Source organism: Melitaea cinxia, chromosome 18 (genome assembly GCF_905220565.1).
Source record: "Melitaea cinxia chromosome 18, ilMelCinx1.1, whole genome shotgun sequence".
Taxonomy (NCBI): domain Eukaryota; kingdom Metazoa; phylum Arthropoda; class Insecta; order Lepidoptera; family Nymphalidae; genus Melitaea; species Melitaea cinxia.
In genome coordinates this window covers 9,353,940-9,370,999 of record NC_059411.1, presented here as the reverse complement: position 1 = coordinate 9,370,999, position 17,060 = coordinate 9,353,940, and the positions used below count along the sequence as shown (strand labels likewise).

General features: G+C 33.2%; 1 protein-coding gene across 1 annotated transcript; it reads left to right on the top strand.

Moving 5' to 3' along the window:
* The first annotated feature begins 2,343 nt into the window (after positions 1–2,343).
* Positions 2,344–15,476, top strand: LOC123662524 (ankycorbin). Its single transcript, XM_045597367.1, has 8 exons — positions 2,344–2,574; positions 5,801–6,080; positions 10,889–11,022; positions 11,104–11,276; positions 11,633–11,898; positions 11,972–14,645; positions 14,718–15,112; positions 15,190–15,476. Exons 1-8 carry the CDS (start codon positions 2,344–2,346, stop codon positions 15,474–15,476), a joined length of 4,440 nt encoding a protein of 1,479 aa, XP_045453323.1.
* Positions 15,477–17,060: the final 1,584 nt, after the last annotated feature.

Here is a 17,060-nt window from a genome sequence, read left to right as displayed (position 1 = left end):
AAAACTTAAGAGATTTATAATTGACCCTTTTATGTTAATTTGTCTTTATTTAAAGTTTTATTCTCATGCAAAATATTCATAACTGGCAAAGCTGACTGAAATTAATGGACTTTTGACTATTTACCGTTTTTATTACCCAACACCACTGACTTTTACGTCTATAAATATGAAATAGAGGGTAGTGGGTCAACTATTCTTATGATTTCAGTCAAATGTATTTCAAATAAATCGGACAAGTTCGAGATTCGTATAGACTAGCAGCTGTGCCCGCAACTTCGTCCGCGTGGAATTTAAAAATAAAAATCAAAATTATGTGGTGTCATGGGACATCAGGTCGGAACGAAGTTCCTTCGGATAGTACAGAAGCAACACAATTAAAAAAATGTTGAATTTTATATATATTTTCTAGTTCTTCATATATATTTTTTTTAATTTTGTTGATTGGTTTTTAATTAAGAACATAAAAGTATTTAGGAAATTTAGTATTTTAGAAAATAACAAATACCGTAAAATAAAATAAATCAAACAAAATAATAATAATAATAATAATTCAAACTTTAAAGTGAAATAAAAAAACATGTCTTTATTTATTTCTGTCGACAGTAAAGTAAAAAAAAGTTTACTAGTAATATTTTAGTTTTACAAACGTCATATTATACAGTCGTGTGACTGATATTACGTCACTTCCGTTATATATTTTTCTTACGGTTTTAGTATCGCATTTTTTCCAGTTCGGTTGCCCAGCCAAATGTCAAGCCCGCCGTAAGAAACTTCGTTCCAATTATTGTTCAGTTAGCAGGGTTACAAAATAAATAAATTTCTAAAATAAAAGTAGTCTATGTTACCCCTTATTACAGCAGCTATCAGCTTCAGAGATTAGCCGTAACAAACAGATAGACAGACAGACAGATAGACAAAAATTGTAAAAAATGTTATTTTGGTATAGGTATGTACCGTGTATACATCCATATGCATTTAGTTAAAAGCGCTTATTTTAATATGACTAACAGACACTCCAATTTTCTTTATTTGTATAGATGTAAGAATAGGATTCTGTTGTACAACACTAAGGTTTATTGTTTACTCAGCCAACATTAGAAAATGTTTGATAGGTATTTTTTTGATAATAATTAAAAGACAGATTATAATTTGTCACCATTATTAAGTTACGATGAAAATTTCTATTATCTAAGTAATATAAATAAAAAAGTTGTACAAGATATACAGTTGTACATATATAGTGTTATAGTTAGGCAAATCGTAAAAACAATTTATCCTATTCAAACATTTTTAATAAGTTTTGATTTGTCGATTATTATAAAATTCAAGATTCTTATGTTTTCGAAATTACACTTTATTCATGATCATCCTGCAAAAATGAGCCAATCCAGTAAATATTATGTGGGTAGGTGATGGGTAAGTAGCATAATATGACATAAATATAAAAACAAAATGTTATACAAAATATTTGAAAAGTTATAAAAAAGGAAAATAAGTAACTATAAATAGAAAAGTGTTAAAAAGACTATTATAATCATAAAATTTCTTAGAATACAACCGATTTATTATTAAGCTTATGTTACAGATTTTTTTTTTGTTTTTTGTAATATTGTATTAACATTAACACGCAAATTAATTACGTACTTACGTAACTATTAAATGAAAGACTTTATTAGTTTGCTAAACTTAAATTTTATTTGTTACGTGAATTTCTTTGGAGCGATTACAATCAAGGGCTGTTGGGTCGGTACGTGCATGACGTCACGCATCACACACCGGCACGATAAGTCAAAGGCTACTCTCGAACATAATGACTACCTAATAACACCCATAACAGTTACCTAGGAACCTTCCACAACAATCACATCGTTTTTAACCTTGTGCCTGTTTGAAAAATGCTAAGGTCGAACTGATCATTCGATTTAGCACCAATTACATAGGGTTCGGTCGTGAAAAATTTACGATTACTCCGACAGCGACAATCGAGCTAGAAACGAGTTTGAATTAATAAATATTAGGTAATTCAGATAATTTTACTTGAAGAAAATATTTTCTAGAGCTCGTTTTAGTTCGTACTTGATCGTACTTAATAATATTTTTATGAATCGCTCCTTTTCTATTTAATTTTATTTGACCTGGTTTTTACCATACTACTCAGGCGTTGCGTGTAGCCTGGCACCGTCTCTGTCCAAGAGGGCAGAAGGTGGCCGCTGGCCGTTGTTTCGGGCGAGTTTCGAGGGTCAGTCGGAGCTTCGCGCCCTCCGCGCTCGCTCGTCGCAGCTGGCTAGTTACCGCAGCCCACATCGACACATGGCACGCGAGCCACTTTAACCCTCTTTTGTTATGGAAAAGCGCGAAGTGAGCGGCCGGGGCGAGCCCATCCCGAGTATACTAAAAAAATCTAAAAAAAATCGTTCAGGTGACCTCGTCGACAAAAGTACTAAGATTCGAGGAGAAAAAAACGGCTTCAAAAAGGGTGATGTAAACGTCCCCCTGCCTCAAGGCTGTACTCCACTTATGTATGCCTGTCAACAGGCGAACTATAAATCTGTTGTTGAAATACTCAACAAAGAAGTAAGTTTTGCTTGGTAGTAAAATATGTCAAATTGAGCACATAAACAGATTAAAAAGTTAGCGAAATCACATAACATAGCGGCTTTTGGTGCAGTAAAATATTAGCTTATTCAAATCAAGAGCAAGCCTTACTCAATGGCGTTTAAATATGAATGTTATATTTGTTTCTAGTGCTTATTTAGGCACGCGATGTAGATTCGTGACGCTGTCAGGCGTCGTATCTTATCGCCCAGTAAACTATATTCGAGTACATTTGGTATATTGTAAGTTCATTATAAGACCCTGAAAAATACTTATAGTGTTATTTGAAAACGAAATCACTTATTTTAATTGGTTTTACATAAAAATTAACTTGAATATGTCACCAAATTTTGAGTTATGTTAAAAATATATTTTTTGTTCGTATTTATGTAGCTGTATTTTAGAATATGTCACATTCTAATTTGTAAAATTATATAAGCGTTTAAGGAAATGCACCAGCGGGTGGGGGCAAATATCGAACAGCGGGAAACACATAGTCAATCAATGGATATACCGGGTCCCACGATGTTACGGAAGTCACGTTACGTAGATACCCTTAGTAAGAACATTGCTTGTTGTCTTAAACATTACATAGGGGTTAGAGCTCACGACAGCGATTAATTTAAAATCTAATATATACAATTCTCGTGTCGCGGTGTTTGTATAGTTAAACTCCTGCGAAACGGCTTGACCGATTCTCATGAAATTTTGTGTGCATATTGGGTAGGTCTGAGAATCGACCAACATCTATTTTTCATCCCGCTACATGTTAAGGGTAGTCCACCCCTAACTTTTTATTTTAATTTTTAGATAAATGATTTATTTTTTATTTTATTATGATTTTAGCGTTGAAAAATACATACAACCCTAAATTTTCACCCTTCTACCACCAACCCCTATTTTTAAATAGCGTTTAGCGGCAAGACAACGTTTGCCGAGTCAGCTAGTATCAAATAATAAGGAACAAACGTTATTTTTTTAACAAAACAAAAAAAAAATTTAAAGACATTTGATAGATAAAGTCTTTCAAATACTGCAGAATCGTCTTATTTGTATTTTTTGAACTTATTCCTCTTTTCGCACTTTACGAAAAAATTTTGAGCGCGCACACCGTCACAAAAAACCGACACCCTGAAGTTAGCTAGTCAAAGAAAAAGAAGTTAGCAACGTGAAGTTAGCTAGCCAATGAAGTATAATTTCTTACGTACGTACATAAGTACACACGTTTTTAATTTGTAATCAGTATCTATAAATCGCAGTACTTAGGTACTAAATCATCGAGTTCCCACTCTACTTATTACAATTTTTAAATGTTTCTCGTGGAATTTTAAATATCAGTTATAGTTAGGGTACATAAACCTTGGACTATTACGATCCAGTCATTACTTAGACACAGCGATCCCCGGATCCTTCAACTCATCACACGAATGAAATAAGTGTTTAGATTAAATGTTATTAACACAACATAGAATTTGCTATTTTTTTTTACCTTTAGTTAAAATTTTGTGAACAATTCGTATTAATATGTTTAAATATTTTTATCTGTAGTAAGAGAAATCAGCCACAAAACTTTATCATACTTATTATTAGCTTAAACTCAATTCCAATATGTGTGTATGTTTATAATGTGACATAATAAAGTTTTATTTTGCCTATTTTCGAAATTAAATTCAGACTGGTATCGCACCGATCAATCTCTTTCCCGTCTTTTCCAACCCTACGTGATATTGGCGAAATCAATCGTGCTACACTGACACAACTAACAGCCATCTATAGAAATAAATTAAATTGTAGTATCTGTGTGTAATAATCAAATAACCGCTTTTTACTAAATGCATATAGATACGACACGGTACATATACCAAAATAATATTTTTTACAATTTTTGTCTCTCTGTCTGTGTCTGTTTGTTCCAGCTAATCTCTGAAACGGCTGGACTGATTTTGACAGAACTTTCACTGCCATATAGCTGATGTAATAAAGAGTAACTTAGGATACTTTCATTTTAGAAATTTATTTATTTTATTACTCTGCGAAGTGAACAATAACTTTTTTGTTAATTTCCACGTGGACGAAGTCGCGGGCACAGCTGCTAGTACTCAATAAGAATCAAAGTATACAAGTAGTACCTATGTATAGGTAATAAAACGATTTAAATATTTAACTGACCGTTTGTTTGATTCATCTAATATTAATAATATTTATACATATACTTACTTAATTGTAGAGTATATCATTAAGTCAGAAAAATTATATTGTCATTTTCTTAATCGTAACTGGTCTTGTTAAAACTTAACAAAAAAAAAACATAAATCTTATCTTTCAGTAGCTTCCAACATTTATTTTGATAAATCAGGTTTTTAACTGACTTCAAAAAAGGAGGAGTTTACTCAATTCGACCGTATTTTTAAATGTATGTTCGGGGACAACTTCGTCGTTTATGAACAGATTTTGATAATTCTTTTTTGTTGGAAAGGAGATACTCCAAGTGTGGTACCATGAAAAGGAAACCAGGATCTGATGATGGAATCTCATCGAGGAAAACCCTCAAAAAATTTTAGTGACGACTAGTGCGTTTGTTAATTTTTTTTCGTGTACTTACGTGTCAATGTAATTGAAGTCGGTTTTATTCGTTTGCGAGCAAACACAATTATTATTATTTTGAAGTAAATATGAGTGAAATTATAAAGTTGCAAATAAATACTTACCAGTGGTCCTTTTTTATTTTAAAGTTTAAAATAATGTAGGTTATTACCTATAGGTTACCTACTGAATAATAAATTTGGCAGAAAAAAGTCTGCATTTTAAAAAGGAGACATATAGGCCTGACAAGCAATATCTAATGGTTACAAACATAGTAATCGCAGATCTTCTATGAAGTCTAAAGCCTTTATTATAAAAATAATATATTCCACATACTCCGAAACACTGAAGTCTTATGGAGTCATAGAGTCCTACATATTCTCTAGTAACTAGAATCTAGTTATTATATACTATCCGCTAAAAACGTTATTATTCACAAGGATATCCGAAACCAAAGACTTTCCATAGTCCAGTTCAGTAACGGTAGCTTCTATGTAACAAGTAACGATACATAAACTTAATTGTTTTTCTCTCAAATTAATTCTAAAATCATCGTGCTAAGTATCTTCAGTTTGTTTGAGCTATTTATTATCAACTGATATCATAAAAACCCTTTCCTCAGCCATCATCGGTACGCATTCGTGACAGAAGCTTACGGTGCGCCCTGCACTACTGTGCGTCAAGTGGTGCGGGCGCAAACCAAGCTGCGCGTGCAGCGTGTGCAGATCGCGTGCTAATGGCCGCTCCGTCATTGGCTGATGCCCGCGATGCTGACGGTCTGACGCCGCTACATTTAGCTGTTGTTCACGGAAACGTGCCCCTCGTACAGACGCTGCTGGCAGCTGGTGCTGATGTCAACGCAAAAGACAACGAACAACATACCGTTGTTCATTGGGCTACAGGCAAGTAAAATATAAACAATCGTATAATGAGTATTTTTTATAAGAATCTACTTTTTTTATATGAAATTTATATACATATTTCTTATATATGAAAAATCCACATCAAGCGCATTACTCTGATACTCATTTTAGCTGCATTGCATTTTTGGTCTTTACATTTTTATAATAGATTCGTTATAAACACAATTTTCCTCATTTATCCTCCTTAACGAATTTTAACCAAATTCGTTATATTAATATAAATTTGTAAAAATTTCGAATACGTTAACAATGGCAAGTTCATAACTAAGTACACGTTTACACAGATGTCGATACAACAGAACTTTAAATAAACACAGTTATTTGGTTCGTTAGTTAAATAAAATAACGTATAGATCGCCTAATTACATAACAAATTTGCAATTTTAGAGATCAGAACTTAGTGAATATAAATAAACAAGCATCAATAGGTACCTACTTTGTATTAAAAATATCTAATTATTTCAATATTAATTGGATTAAAAATTAACTTTTACGAATCATGCTTAACAGGTCGACCTGATTACAAATGTTGGCTGTTTATTTATGTTTATATTCAATTCTTTGAGTTCAGCCATTAATAATAATCAGACCAGACATTAATAATGGAAAAATGTTTCGGCTGAAGATTAAACGGCTGGACCGATTTTTATGAAATTTTGTGTGCATATCGGGTCGGTCTGAGAATTGGCCAACATCTATTTTTCATACCCCTAGGCCCTAAGTCACAAGGTGGGGGGGGGGGATTAAGGGGGTAATTCTATACTAATATTATAAAGCTGAAGGGTTTGTTTGTTTGTTTGTTTGAACGCGCTAATCTAAGAAACTACTGGTCCGATTAGAAAAATTCATTTAGTATTAGATAGCTCATTTATTGAGAAAGGTTATAGGCTATATATCACCACGCTAAGGCCAACAGGAGCGGAACAACAATGAAGAATGTTTCAAAATCGGGTTGTTTTTTTTTTCTTTTGAGAGCTTCTGCTGCGTGCGCTGCGGAAACTGTTTAACTATCGCAAAAATCATATATAACAGAATTGTTCCCCTTTAAAAATTCCACGCGGACGGAGTCGCGCGCAGACGATAGACGATTGGTATATATATGGCAAAACAACTTATGCTGAGCCTGCTATAGTCATCACAAAATAATAGTACTGTTTTGACATGTTGCTGTAAAGTATCCGAAACATCGGGCATGTAAAAAACCTAAGAAGCCACGAAATATATCCGCCATAAAATCCGAAAAAGTTGTTTCATTAATTTTTTAGTTACAATAACTTTCATTCAATCACAAAAAAAAAATTAAGAAAACGCGAAAGTGACTGAATTTTCATTTAATCATTTTCATCGAATGATGAGCCAAAATCGTCAGTTAAGTTATCGTCATCTGAATGTATTATTTCATTTTAATTATATCATAAAAAATTTTTTTCTTTTTATTTGGGAAAACAAACAGTATTACAATGGGTATCAACAACATCAGTATATATACAAAAAGTACTTATCGTAATACCAACACCGTTTACCACGGATTACCTCAAATATTAAAAATAAGTCGATCACAGTTACAAGACAAACAGCTATAATTACAAGGTAAATCCAATTAATTCAAACATTGCAATACAAATTTTTTATAAGTGCGGGGACTCGTCACAGCAATATCGATTGCGTTAAATAGATCGTTATAAGAACTAAGTATTCGATGCAGTGAAATATTGATGTCTCTGTCATAATCCTCCTTAATTTTTTTTGAATCTTTTTGATTCGTGTTTATGAGACGTTGCATACTTTTTCGCAACGCATCTATCAGATATGGAGTAAAACTACGTCAGTGAATATCAATCAAATGATCTTACATGGGCCCATCTACTCTAACGTAGTAAGCTTTATTTTCCTCTAGAGTAGCAGTTTATTATTTATAAATAATTTTGATGATTCTTGTTTTAATCGAAACCTGATGCTTGTCTTGTGGTCCCATTTAAATTTGACCGAGATCTGACGACTACTTTTTGAGTAATATTTGATAATGCGTATTTAGTTGACTATTTTTTTCGTCTACCTACGTTGTGTTACTTGTCGATGTAATCGAAGTCGTTTTTTTCGTTTGCGAGCGAACACAATCGTTTTCAGTAGAGATCACTACACAATATTTAATTACTATTAAAATCGAATGATGCTGGTGAAACTACACTAACTTTTCAAAGTTTTTTAGACGTTTCGTAATAATTAGAAATGGCATGCTACTTTTTAAAGTAAGCGCGAAAAGAATACTCCCAATATATTTTATCATATTATTTAACGCGCCAAAAAGTGTACGTATTCTTAAAGACACTTTATGTTATTAATAATTATTTTATTGTTTCTTACAGTTTCATACCGAGTTACGTTCTAGGGTATTTGTCAAATGTCAAAACGGGCCTATTATTTTTTATAAACGTAAACGTGTGATCAGGCTATACTAGTAGTACTCCTAATGACTTCAAAAACTTCCAAATAGCTGAATTCTTTTCCCCAGCCACAGAATTATGAATCTTTTTGATCTCTCTTAACTGAGTCGTTGATAATCACTACACAACTTGTACCTATATAAGCTCGTCGCATCATTTACAACATATAAATACAAAGGCGACAAATATATAAAAAAAAAAAAAAAATTACAAGCAAAAAAAAATCCAAGCATAAATTTGCTAGCTTACTTGTGTATGTGAGGACATGACGCACGCATACGCATAACGTCTCTATTAGACCAGTTTGCTGAGTAAGTTGCTGGGTGTCGATATCATTCAGCGGTGAATCCGGTTTCTCATTATCACCGCTAAGGTGAAATCGATGTCCCGCATGCACGCCACGACGTTTACAAGTTACAAGTTTGACATGATTAGTTTCCTTTGATTTTGAATTTACTCTTACTTGTGTCATCAAAATCAATTTCATTAATTGCTGCTTTAGGCTCATTTCCTCTTTCGTTGCTATAAATGTAAAATGTATTTACTGTTATTATGTTTTTAGATGACATTTGTAAACTGTTTTTGTAAACTTATAAATTGAAAATATTAAAAACTTATATATATATAGAATATATATTAAATTTATTGTAGTGGTGGTATTAAATATACAATTTAAATAATAAATAATCTTTATCTTAGAATAATCATATATGTATTTAATAGCTTTAAATTTGTAAAATTTAAGAACATGAGTTTTGAAACTTTTTCCGTCTGATTTAAAACTAAAAACCCTTTACAGCCTCTCTATGAGGCCAGTCTATTCAAGCATAAGACTAACGCCTAGACTAATGAAAACATTTTTATGGTTTTTACAAAACGTATGACTTGTACATGCACTTAGCAAAACGTGTCTCCTCATAATATTAAATATTTTTGACTTAACATTAACACGCGGTTGACCTTTCTATTTCTTATTAATTTGTGCCCTTTTTAACCGAATTCAAAAAAGGAAGAGGTTTCTCAGTTCGACCGTGTATATATGTATGTTCCGGAATAACATCGTCGTTTATGAACCGATTTTGATAATTCTTTTTTTTTGTTGGAAAAGAGATACCCCTGGTGTGGTACCATGATAAGGAAACCAGGATCTGATAACGGGATCCCAGAGAAATCGAGGGAAACTCGATAATCCACATAACTTTTTACTGGGTGTACCAGTTTTGATAATTTTTAATTTAGTCGAAAGCCGATGTTTATCATGTGGTCACATATAAATTTTATCGAGATCTGATTACAACTTTTGGAGTAATCTTTGATAATGCTTATTTACTTGACTAATTTTTCGTCTACCTACGTTGTATTACTTGTCGATATAATTGAAGTCGGTTTTTTTTTTTGCCTGTAAACACAATTATAAACGTAACATATCTTCTAAAATTGTTTGTAATTTATTAAATATTGTTTTTAATTTGTAGTTGATTTTTTCAAAGCAATAAGAAACGTTAGTAATAATGAAATTAGACGAATGAAGTTTTTCTTAACAAATTATGTTTTGATGACATGGTAGTGATTGTATAATGACTAAACCGAGACTGAGTGACCAAAGTTTGTATGTCGTTGTTAAGGTGGCAAGGGGTGCCCGTAACAATTTTATTGAACGACAAACAAGGCCGGGTCCTTGAACCTTGGATTACGTCTATCTAGGACTTAGTTTTTCGTGGAAAACATTAAAAAGGTCAACTCTGATAGCATTATACCAAATCTTTATTTTAATTATAAATGAAGTAGGCAATAACATTCGATAATAATCTTTCTAGTTATGTAATTAATATAGTAAATAAAACTAACCTTTTAAAATACATTAATAGGTATATAGGTACACACATAATAAACACGTTTTAACACAGGTTTTATTCTGTGTTCTTATACATAAATGTAGGCCAATATTATTTTGTACTGGTGAATAGTTTCGCTTCAGCCTGTAAAATCCCACTACTGGGCATAGGCCTCTTTCCCCATGTACGAGAAGGATCAGAGCGTAATCCACCACGCTGCTCCAATGCAGGTTGGCGGTTATATTCCCTACTATGAGTAACGACCGCTATCAGGTGTACATGATAACAACCGGGACCGACGGCTTAACGTGCTCTCCGAGGCACGGTGGGGAGACCCACAAGGACTGTAAAAACACCCAGACCACGGCAAACACCTGTATGGCCAATACAAATGTTTGTCATGTGCGGACAAACCCACAACCGCCAGCGCAACAGGCACAATCCATGGCTGTAACCGTTGCGCCAACGCGGCGTCACGTGAATAGTTTAATATAAGATATTGTTATAGTTTGCGGTGAGGTGGGAGCGCTGCGGGCAGTATTAGCCGCGGGGGCGGATGCAGCCACTCCCGACCAGCACGGTGGCTACCCTTTGCACTACGCAGCTCAAATGTGTGGGGCCCCAGCTGCTACCGATCATCAAGTAATTATTTTTTGTATATTCTTTAAGGATCTTGTTAAAAGGTAATAGCTTTTGTTAATAATATTTATAATAATAATGCAGAGCAGGGGAGCAGCCTTAGAAGTGCTTCGTGCGTTGGTCAAGGAGGGTGACGCTAGAGTAGAGGTTAGGGATGCGGATGGTCGCACGCCTTTATTGTGGGCCGCATCTGCTGGATCAGCCGCTGCAGTGTTAGCTCTACATCAAGCGGGAGCAAGCGTCGACGATGCTGACAGGTATATTATTTTCTCTACAGTTTTACTTATTATTTGTCTTTATACGTATATACGTACATTTAAGTAACATGTTTTCGTAAATATTAAAAAATAAATAATTATTTAATAATAGTCAACAAAAAAAAAAACTGGAAAGCAAATAGCAAACTAAAATCAATAGAACATCTTATATTCTTATTATTTTCTCTATTTTAATTTTATTAATTTAATACTATCTTACTATTCCTATCATTTTTACAGCAAAATTGAGATCTTCTTGAGAGTCTTGGTCTAAATGACTAGAAAACTTTTTTGCAGGTATTTAGTTCGCTTGATGTTTCAACTATCTTTTGATAGATATCTTTGGTTATTTCTAGAGATGGTCTTACAGCTCTACATTGCGCTGCTGCAAGAGGTCATACTGAAGCCCTAGAAACATTAGTTGGTCTGTGTGGTGCTCGTGTAGATGTTGCTGACTCACATGGCTGTACACCGTTACATTATGCAGCAGCATTAGGCCATGCAGACGCAACTTCTGCTTTGTTAGTACATGGAGCAGATGCGCATAGACAGGATCGAAGGGGTAGAAGTCCTGCTCATACTGCAGCAGCGAAAGGGCAAATTGAGACTGTACGTATTCTTGGTAAGTTAAATGCTGTTTCATGTACAAATGATTTTCATATTATTTGTAATCTAATAATAGAAAAAAAAATTAGGTGCAAGGGGAACTAATCTGTGGCTGCGGAATTCAAAAGGAGATTTACCATTACATGAGGCTGTAGCATCTGGACGTCGAGAGTTAGTGAAATGGTTACTAGATGGAAGACCATCACAAGTTAACGCAACAAATCATGAAGGCCGAACACCTCTACATATTGCTGCAGCTACTGATAATGCTGATCTTTGTCGTTTATTATTGGATCGTGGTGCTGAAGTAAACCCCGTAGCACGGTCATCTAAAAATGAACCATTGACACCTTTAGACTGCGCAGCGAGTAGAGGTCATCGGTCTACTGCAAAATATTTACAAATGCACGGTGGATTACCTGCTTCAAAACTTTCTAATACACATATAGTAATTGATGCTGCTCCTATAACTTCATTACCGACGCGAAAAGTAATAAGTACAAAAATAGATGTACGTGACCGTATTCGTATAGAAAAACGTGAAGTAGTTGAGTTATCTAGTCCAATTTCCGATAGAAGACACGTTATAAAAAAAGATGATACGGATTCTAGAAGTAGTATCTCATCTGAAGATGAAAAGATTAGAAAGAAATCAAAAAAAAATGCTGGTAGATATACTGGTCGGCGGGTGAAATGTATGGAAAAACAAAAAAGCTTTAGTGATGGTTACGATAGTGAGTATGACGGTTATAATAATCACGAAGAACATACACATAAAATTAGAAAAGAGGTCAGGAGAGAAAAGAAATGCAGATCAAAAAGCGAGCCACGCCGTAGTAGAAGTTTTTCAAGACATCGACATAGATATTCAAGGTCTGTATCAGGAAGCTCATCAGAAACACCAAGCTATTCCAAGAAAAGAAAAAGCAGGCGACATAGAAAGCGTAGTAAGAGAAAATCCACATCAACATCTGACAGCAGTTCTGAATCAAGTGAAAGAAAAAATACGAAACATAAAGAGAAAAAAACATCTATTCTTATTAAAAACGAGAACGAAAAACAGAGTGTGAATATTGTTAAATTTAAAAATATAGATACTGTTCAAGGAACTGAAATTGAGGGAAATGAGAAAAGCGACATGTCGGTTTCTAAATCTTTTGAAACGAACTTAGAAATTGAGTCAGCGACAGAAACTGCAGTTGCCAAAAGTAAAACTCATAGTGAAACAGAAACGGACACAATATCAGTCAAGACTAATATGGTAATTACAGAAGCTCAGATTCATATGGAACGTGAATCAAGTCAGCATGGCAATTCTGAATTAACAGTTACTTTAGATTCATCGAACAACGTTTCCATAGAAACTACAAATTTATCCGTCACACATAAAGATTTAGATGAAGAGAAGCAAGATGATAAACCATATTCAATGGAAATAGAAAAAGATAATGATAAAAATATTTTAACAGAAAATCAAACTGAAATCAAAGGTGTAGATATTAAATCTGATCCGTCTGCAGAAGCAGCTAAAATAGAAAATAGTAGTAACTTAAAAACTGATGATGAAAATATGTCAAAGGAAATGGTTGATTCTGGTGATGTTAAAAATAAGGTAAAAGTAGAAAATGTAGAAGAGAAAACTGAATCTTCAAAGGTGGTAGAAAAAGAACAGATTAGTATTGACAAAGAACTAGATACGAAAATGCGAATAGCAGAAGAACAAGAAGAAGTTAAACAAAAAGATAGCATAGACAAACGTTCAGAGTTTCATAGAACGACTTCATTTCAAATTTTGTCTGGTCCAGATAAAATTATTGCGGACGATAACAATGAATCTAATTTTAACATTGATGACATTGATAAAGAAAAAGAAGATAAATGTTCTCCCAGTGTTTCTTTTTCTAATAAGGATGAGGTATTTAAAATTAAGGATCCTGAAAATAAAATTGAATATTTAATGGGAGAGCAAATAGTTCATGACGAAAATATTTCTAATGTTGAAAAAGAACCAATCAAAAAAGGTGATAGTATAGGCGAAAAAAATCAAGATATGTTACAAAAAGCTAGGAGCAACGATACTGCACAAATTCCTGATAAGGGTCTTATTACTATTTTAGATGATGATACAGTAGCACAAGATCTCGCAATACAACAAGCAGGTTTAGAAAATGAAAATGATTACGATACTACTCTTAAGCTATCTCAAATATCACCTAGACGTAGTAAATCTTCAAAAGATAGCCAAACAAGCAGTCGAAAAAGCAGTATCTATGAAACTGAAAGCTATAAAGTCCTCTCTGATACTGTAGGCACAACAGAGTTAAGCACAGGAATATTAAAAAAATCTAATACTTTGATAGAAGAAAATTTACAAGACACAAACTTACGTCGAGATAATTCACTTGGCAGAATTCCTAGTATAAGTGATAATGAAATCTACTATAGCCACTCAGAAGCAAACGGTCGACGAAAACGGTTTAGAAAGAAAGGAAGAATGAAAAGTCGATTAACGATTAGGTCCAAAAGTGAAAATTCAGAGAGAGGTTATGAATCTAGTGGTTTAATGGATTCCGGTTTTGAACCAAGTCCACGACCAGTTCAACGCTTTATTATGAGTCCGAGACTTAATGCCTACTACCAACAACGAAGAAGCGCTAGACAGTTGGGAAAATTTGACAGCAAAATACCAGTTCGAAAGCCTGGAGACAAGAGGGCTGTTGACATGAAATCCGTCACCCAAAGAATACAAACAAACATGAGAAGGTAATCTAATAGTGATATAAAAGTTTCCTAATAAATAATCCGTATTTAATTTTCTTAAAACTTTATTTTCAGGTATTATTGTGAGCGAAAAATTTTTCAACATTTATTAGAACTAAAACGTTTACAAATCAGAACAAGTAAAGCTAATGAGGCTGTTTTAGTGAAAAGAGCTATTGATGAGTTTAACAAGTCTAGCTTGTCTAATGTTGGACTGGGACCTTATAATAGCACAGATTATTCATTTAGTAGTTTTGAAAAATTTCTATATGATAGTCTACGAAAATTACAAAAAAGTGGTAAAAGACATTTAGATAAATTACCAGAGAGACCGATAGATTTTGACTATGGAGAAAGCGAATTATATAAATTGAGTGGTGTTCCGGATAACCCCTGTTTGTGTACTAGTAAAACTCATCGCTGTTTCCATGCCGTACACGCTTATACAGGAATTCCTTGTGCTGCGTACAGTGAGTAATCAATCAACTATTGAATATACCTTTCTGATTTCCTTTTTATATTAAAAATTCATGTGTTTGTTTTTAAGTTCCCTTTAAATGGAATCATCACACGATGCCCAAAGCAGCAACAGCAGGTCCAAGTAAATCGAAAAGCTTTTTGCCTAAAATTAATGCGAAACCTCCTTCTGGAAAGGCTCACGTAACTCTCGAGGTATCACATGGCACAGAAAGACAGTTAATAGCTCTACCGGCTGAAAAATTAGATAAAAACAAAAGGTACTATGTAACGTTTACGGTCAAAGGTTCAGAACCACCATCTGATAATGATAATGCATCTCCAAAATCAGCTCTGAAGACAACGAGAAGTAGTTAATGTAGTTTAACAAGAAGAGCGAGAAATATATAATATGTTCTAATGCACGGCAAAGGCTACTGCTCCTTTAAAAGAAGAAATGGAGACTATTTGATCACACTACTCCACTGTTGATATATTTTCTACCACAAGCAACAGTAGTTATTAAGTGCTTATGGAAAAACCTCTGGATGTTCCGATCTTGTTCTCGGAAAATGGTCTAGAGACTAACGGAGATAAAATAACCGAGGTCAGAAGCAGATATTATGATAAGAAACAAAGCCACCCACTTCGACTGGAAATGGATCCAGCGATTGAGAGCTTTTCTGTCCACTTTTCTTTAAAATTAATGTACATTTAGCTTAAAATATTTTTAAATAATTTATAGTGTTTAAGTGCACAACAGTCAGTTATGTTTAATAAAACAACTCTGCTAAGTGTTGTGTAATATAGTTCAGAGCAATATAGATAAATGCAACAAAAAAAATAATAAACACAGTTACGTTTTTGAAGTAAAACTTCTTTATGTACGCTTGACTTGGGGAGTAAGCTGGTGAATGCGTTACGAGAGCGTGATGAAAAGTGTGATTAGGCGAGGCAAACAGAAGTTGAGAGGGAGATATAAGTTAGATGGAGCTAAAGAAGTTTTACTTCAGTCGTGTGGTCTAAAGCACACTCGTTTTGTTTTTACTTATAATATTTAATTTTGACAAATTGAATTGAATATTCTGTTTTCAAAAACTAGACAATCTGAATCAATGTAATAAAAATCAGATGTGAATATAATCTTATATATTTCGGTATTTATATTTCAAAAGTATTTTTGATAATCTACAGTTAATGAAAAAATAATAGTATTTTTCTAAGAAAAGTAGAACTAAAATAATATTTTGTTTATAAAAATACAAAATGGTTGTATAAATCAACTGAAAAAAAGAATCAGTTGACATCCGCAGCACTGCCATGTAATACATTAGGAAAATATAGGTATATAAATAATTAGTAAGAACTGTAGCTTTAGATATATTCAACATAAGCGACAGTTGTGAATTGATAATTTTATAATTATGTAAACATAAAAAAAGTAAACAAATAAACACAGTTACACATTTGCACACGTTTATATATCGATACTCAATACTCATTGTTAGATCAGTTTCTTAAATCGTGTTTGCATACATTTGTTTGATATAGATTAATGATAAGAAAATAAGTAGCTAATACCTTACCTTAGATCGTATCTATTCCTATCATGAACCTATTATACATTCGTATACAAACGAAAGAGCAAAATTCTCCCTTTTTTAATTTTGTGTAGTCTATATTTTGCTATGGATCTTTTTGCTTTAAGTCAATACTTAACCAATGGTTTACATTACACATTGTTCTCCTTTATCCTACTCATTAGTTCATTGAAAATAATATTAAATCTTGAAATATAAAATTAGGATTATGTCATTGTTATATTTATATAAATATTAATTTTATTAATATTTATATAAATATAACAATAATAATAATTTTATTTAATAAAGGGAAAATGTTAATCGTAAATGTAAACACATACCTGCCCGTAATACTTGTAAGCTCGTTAAGCTAAGGGTT